General features: G+C 34.4%; 1 protein-coding gene across 1 annotated transcript; it reads right to left on the reverse strand.

The window, feature by feature from the left end:
- Positions 1-896: 896 nt before the first annotated feature.
- On the reverse strand, positions 897-2343 carry LOTGIDRAFT_172448 (hypothetical protein; the record flags this gene model as incomplete). The annotated part of the gene is made up of 2 exons (XM_009049337.1): positions 897-1370; positions 1489-2343. The coding sequence occupies 2 exons, from the start codon at positions 2341-2343 to the stop codon at positions 897-899; spliced, it is 1329 nt and encodes a 442-aa protein (XP_009047585.1).
- Between the last annotated feature and the right edge of the window lie 4778 nt (positions 2344-7121).

The raw sequence follows: 7121 nt of genomic DNA on the forward strand, positions 1-7121 counted from the left end.
TGTCCCAAAATGCTTTCTGTGTTATTTATCACTGGTTATAAGGGTTATAGGTTTTTTGGATTACTGGTTCCTGAAAGCAAACATTTTATCATTTACGAATCGCCGCCATTTTTACATCCAACATGGTAGTCAAAATGGCCACCAAAATAAATTTTTTATCGCATTCCCAGGCTTATTAATATGACAAACCACCATCAGAAACCCCCGAAAATACAATGAAACAACTCGAATTAGATTTTGATAATTTATTCATATTTCAATATCCTATGATTTTATTCTATACCAGTTTACTGAATGAATGCAGATTTTAATAAATGTTCTACATCTTCTACCATATTCTCGGGTTTAAGAACGTCAGTGATTGAGCGAATAAGTTCCGAATTTGTGAACTTTTCAAATTTGAATTTCCCTGAATCCATTTTGACTCTGACTCTGCTTACACGTTTCTAGCAATTGTAGACATCGTTTCGTTTTTTTCTTCTTAAGTTCTTCCTTCTTTTTGATAGCAAGTAGCTTCGCTGCCCCAACTGTCTCTAGGAAGTCCTTCTCGAGCTGTTTCGCTTTTTGTACCTCCTCCGAATTACGCCCCCATTTCCACTTTTTCACACGTTCTTCATCTGTGCAATTCACAAAATCTTCATGGACTAGAAAACCATTATTCGCCACAACGTTTTTTCTGGAGTGTGTCGTTGTTTTGGTCATACCGCCTGCTGATTTGACTCTGTTGTCGAGTTTTGCAAATTCTGATTCACAGCCCATATTTGTGAGAGGCGCATATTTCAGTTTCTCCAAATCAGACATAGTTTGTTCTACTTCATCTTCATTCATTTCAAAAAAGTCAATTTCTCTTAGTTGTCGCTTTACGGTTTGCAGCACCTCATCAAGGACTGCACCAATCAATTAACTTTTTCCAGTTTGCGTTTTTGTAAAGTTCGTCTGCAGATTTCCCAAAAGTCGATATTGTTTTTTATATCTTCTACACTAGTGTTGGCCAATGTTGCCAGGGTTTCTAACTTGAATTCATAAGCAGGTGCACTGTCCTGACCAGAATGTGATATGTTTTCAACATACCCTGTTGTGAATGTCTTTCGTGTCTGTGTGGGTCCAGCTATTGTGATGTGGTCACCATGAAGCATATCATGACCAGCTGCTTTGGTTGCATCATCAATACCGACAGTTACTACTGAGTCGGCTTTATTCAATAAATACTCTGCTAACATCTCCAAATTAAGATAGTGGGCATCTTCCAAGTACTTTGATAAGCATTTCCGAGAAGGCATAACGTAGGTCAAATCTCCACATCGTCTTCGTTTTGGCTTAGGCGATTCACAAGCATCACTTTCTTCATCCGATGACAACTCACTCCAAATCTGAAGATGAGATACACCAATTCTGACCAAAAACTCCATTCGCGATATTTACTGTTATACCAATCAAATCGTTCGATGATATCTTGAATTGTGACATAGATTGCACCAAACATCTTACTAAGGCCTCGTTCAAAGTTTTATGTCCTGTTCGTATTTTTACAGATGGAAATGAATGTGCATAGATATTTTCAGTAGCAACTGGATCTTTCTTATTAGATCTAGTGATGGGTATTGATGCGTCAATATTGAAGCAATTGTCGACTGGATATCCAAAATCAGGATCGCTTATGTTATCATCTGTAATATCTTTGAGAGCATTCCTCACCTGATTCATGCACAAGGTTTCTTCCGTGTATTGTTCCTTCTGCATATCCATTCTCTGTATTTCAGCATTTATTTGGCGGGCTTCATTTCTACACTTTTGCTTCCTCCATTTACGAGGAACTGTTTGTGAACACGTGGCAATAAACAGTCCGTGACAGTTATCTTCATAAAAAGCAACGTCTTCAGAATTCATAACAACACCATATTCCGTTTCTAGTTGTTTCTGAAAGGTCTTATTCTGACATCGGACGTCAAAAGCACGGTTACACATTTGTTCATTGAATTCTCTAGCCTTCGTTATCCATTGTTCAGTTTTTGGTTTTCCCTGATGACGTTCTGTTTTTCGAAATTCCCTAAATTTTTCATAATCATTTTGAATTCTGATAGCTATGCTGCGAACACCCATAGGGTATACGTTTTTTGATATCCAATCTTCTTTTACCTCTTCAGCAACAATTACACTTGCATCCTTTCGACTGATGATTTTAGCTCCACCTTTGCGCCCGGGTTTACACAACGACAACATTCGACCGATGATCAACTGTCCTGTTGGAAGTTTCGTTTTTGTGAGGAAAGTTGGTTCGTCGCGGTAATTCACATCAAAAAGATCCTTTATACTATCAGTACGGGTGCTGATTAGTTTCTCCATGTTTCTTTTAATAAATGTATAGATATCACCATGGAAACATATGATGTCATACTTGTATGAAATCATATTTTTATTACATCATTATCTAACACCAATAAACATAAATTTGTCTAATTGAAATCATGGAAATCATGGGAATGCAAAACAAAAACACAGATAATGGCCGCCATCTTGGCCGCCATCTTCGATTTAAAAATGGCGGGGATGGTCGTAAATGATCAAAATAACTTTTTTCTGAGCCAGTTACCCAAAAAACTATAAAATGATATATTACATGGCATGTTCTGTAATATCCAGTAGAAAATTATTATAGAAAACATTTTTTGTCGCCATTTTGGCAGCCATCTTGGATTTAAAAATGGCGGCGATAATCGAAGATGATAAAAAGTATGTTTTTTGGTACCAGTGACCCTTAAAACCTATAAAATGATATATTACATGGCATGTTCTGTAATAACCGGTAGGAAAATAATATAGAAAGCACTTTTGGTCGCCATTTTGGACGCCATCTTGGATTTAAAAATGGCGGCAATGGTCGTAGATGTTAAAAAGTTTGTTTTTCGGAATCAGCGACCCTAAAAACCTATAAAATGATATATGACATGGCAGGTTCCAATAAATAAAAGTGAGTAAAACGCAAAAAATGTATTTTTGGTCGCCATATTGGCCGCCATTTTGAAAAAGGGCTCTGCCCCAATCAAAAAAAGGACTTTTCATCTCCGCCCCAATCTAATTTACCATAAACAGTATAATTTGCCTCTAAAAATAACATGCATTCAAAGTATTTCAAGAAAAGAATGATATCGTCACAACCCTAATAATAGGTAAATCAACCTAAGATATAAGGTAAATGACCCCATCATGGCATATACCGGGTAGATAGTAGGTTAGGTTAGGCAAATCAACTGTAGATAATAGGTAAATCAAACATCATGACATATACTGGGTAGACTAGTAGGTAAATCAACCAATCCTGATATATACCGAGTAAACAGTTGGTAAATCAACCCATCCTGACATATACCGGGTAGAGTATTAAAGAAGAGAAGTATTAATAATAGGGTGAAAGGGTCACATATTAACATAAGTATTATATTGAATATCCTGTGTGATCTCTACATCAAAATACAATTAAATATCACCTTTTAGCCCTCATTCAACACGGGAAATCATTAGAAATTAGATCGTGGAAAATAAATATTAATAGTAGTCCTTTTATAGCTTATACTACAATGGATTCTATATTTCTCAAGCAATTTCATTTTTTTAAATTGTGCAAAGTTTTATTATAACCTTTATGTGATATTATGGAGTGAAAACGTTCTGGCCCCAAACATCACCCATGTATTGAACACCCATTAAAAGGCATTTTATGGGTTTTAATATGATGAAGTCTTCAAGCACCAAGTGTTGTGTATTTACTTGTCCAAAGTTAACAATCCCAGTTATGAGGATTTAAATAAGACCTGATAAAATTAAAATAATTTGGAGTTCAATATTATTCTAATGATAATATAGTTTGTTATTGAAGAATAACTGATAACGACCAGTAAATAAATAGTCTAATATTTCTTGATTTATTTCAACTGTAATCAGACTGTCGACCCCGTCTGACTAACTTACTATTTTTAAAACGATCATCCTATTTCAATTATTGTGATAAATACATTGGCATGTTTCCACCATACGTAAATCAGGGATCTTATATGGTACTTATCTATTAAGTTTGAATTTTTAAAAAGATAGATAACACAAGTTTTGATATTTTAATTCATAAGTACATATACCTGAAAGATTTGTAAGTTACCTAATCTGTACAATTTGCACCGAATTTGGAATTGACAAAACGAATTGGGTAATTTGTGAAACTGGTGTTACCACGATTCAAACAGGGATTATATTTCAAAAGAAGCTAACGGGGCAATGAAAGGAAATCTCCTATGTTCTGGAAACAATGTGATTTGATGACATAATCATGTTCAATCTTACAGATCTTTATACATGTGTAATTGACTTTTAAATAAAATACAATAGTTTCTGTGTGTATAGACTTCTATATATCTTTTCTTTAAATGCATTTAATACAAGTCTACCACCTTTGTGTTGTCTGTTTGCCACCTAAATGATGATTTTTCCACCCCGCCTTTGGTCATTGAGTGGACAAAATCAGACAACAAAAGGAAGGGGTACGACATTGACGACATTGTTAATTAAATAATAGTTAATTTGAAAGTACCACATGCCTTTGACAAGAGAAAGAAGGTCGTGTCAATGGACAATTCCTACTAATTGAAAATAAAGCGAATTAAGCTCAAGTTACTCCTTTTTATTGACAAGGGTTTTATTTTAAAGGGTTTGTCACACATCTTATTCCAGTGTGTTTTTATTTGTTACCGACAATGTGTCAATGGATTTTACTGTTTCAATACGACATATTCACCACACTTTTACCTTTACTCTACCCTTGTGCAGACCTGTAGATATAAAGGTTTGGGAGATGCCCAATTATATAGTTGGGCCGTTAAGATATAATTACATGTAGATACTTGCAGAATGTCTCAAATTCCTAATCATACAATAAAAGTAGAATTCCTTTTTTTTTGTAATTACAAAGATGGGATATCTGTTATATATAAGGTAAGTAGATAAAGGGGTACAGAAGAGGTTTTTGGATTGGTTTTGAATTGGCCTTTGCATAGATTATAAGGGACACTGATAAGATTCCTTGAACAACATTGGATTTCAAAGAAAGCGACACCATTATCTGACGAATTGTTTGGAATTACAAGAACTACAGACAACGGACAGGACATCGGAATATGACAAGATGTTAAGACACCAGAAATTTTAAAATTAACTTCAATTTTTATATTATAAAAGTGTGGATTTATGGCTAGGTTTTGTCTGACGGGACGCTTTCCATTCTATCTTCATCTGAGATATTGAACAAATAAAGAATAATGTTCTACCACTCCCTTCCAAGATCATCTTATTCACACAGCAGACGTTTCGTCATGTCAAAGATAGTTTTACCCCCGAGCTAACGACCACACGTCTGTCGCCCATAGGGAGGTGTTCCGTTTCATTTATACCCATTGTTATCCGACCCCATCAACCGTTGGATCGGAATTTTAACAACAAAAGGAATTAGGCTAAAGTTTCATTGTATTTAGAGACAAGTTGTAATTGTAAATCGTCTTAGGTTGGTGTTAAAAACTTAGACCTAGGTCAGATAAGATTATAATGAAGTCTAGAATTAAAACGTAGTTAAAGTAACGTTAAAGGGCATAATTAAAGATTTTAAAATGTAATCTATATCATATAAACAACATGGCATAAATACATAATAACCTACACATTAGTTATACCCAATTCACATAAAAACCTGTCACCATCTTTCTTAGGCAATCAAATATTGATTCAGATTAACGGTCCATTAGTTTGATTACAGACACTTTATCGTCAATTTTTCAGTTTAGTAGGCCCTTACTTTACAGCAGAGAATTTTATTTACTCCTTCCCAACACGCAGTTGGTAATATCATCAGCTACAGCTCGACACAAGAACATATATGCAATTTGCTTCAAGATATTCAGTTCAGAATTTAATACAAGAATACAGAATGAGTTATCGCCCATATAATGATAGCTATGCAATTGCAAGCTTTCGTTGTTAAGTTTACATTAAGCAGGGGGCGTCCTTCCAATTTTCCAAAATAGAACACTACCTTCTTCTTTAAATAAATTGCAGAATTTTGTTTAATTCACATTATAAGCTTAAATTGAAGTTTTTGACTGATGGTGACTATTTTTTATGCAACCTAAAGCCATTCTTGTCATACAAGTGAACTGGGCACCACGTTTATCTTGTTCTCCAATAATAAACTCCAGTCTTGATTGTACTTTACTTTCAGTTTATTCTGTACAGCAATATCTTTACAAATACAATGAATGCTGTAGAAATGTACATAGCAACAGGGATAACTGAATTTCCATTTTAGCATCAAAACAGAAACATGAATATAGAGGTGGTGACTATTTTGAAAAGCTTCATGCAGTCTAAAAACAAATCCTGCATTATTTGAACAAAGCAATCTGGCATTATCAGGATGTCACTGTATGTTCCAATCACGTTTATAACAGATTAATCCCTTTAACTATGACAACCAAAATTATCACAGAACAAAAATAAACTAACTACAAAATTATCATGCAAACTGTTGTCATATAAAAATAGAAGCTACATTATACAAGATAAAGCTGCATAGTTATAAAATATAGTAAAGTCAATTTTAAAAAAAGCATTTTCTGTTAATTTCATGGGAATAACTTCACACTTGAAGGTCTCCAAATTTACTATTATAACAGGACAAATTAGCGCCTTTGTTTCTAGATTACAGAGCTATGGAGATAACAGAGATGTAGATATAACAGGTCTGCGATAACTACAGTAATAGATGATAGAACTGGAGAGCTGATAATTCTGTCATGATAACAGAGCTTTGCAGATAACAGTGCTATAGAGATAAGGCAGTCATGCCATGATAACATAGCTTTTAAGATAACAGGGCTTTTGCGGTAATAGTGCAATAAAGATAAACCTGTGATCACAGAGCTTGTAAGATAACAGAGCTTGTAAGATAACAGAGTTTATCAATAGCAAAGCTGTGGAAATGATCAAATCATTCATCCTGATAATTTTCATTGTGTAGACATATATATACACACATGTATACAGTTATAAAGAGTTATTTTGCAAAGGAAGTGATGAAAGCACAT

This window comes from Lottia gigantea, assembly GCF_000327385.1.
Source record: "Lottia gigantea unplaced genomic scaffold LOTGIsca_134, whole genome shotgun sequence".
NCBI lineage: Eukaryota > Metazoa > Mollusca > Gastropoda > Lottiidae > Lottia > Lottia gigantea.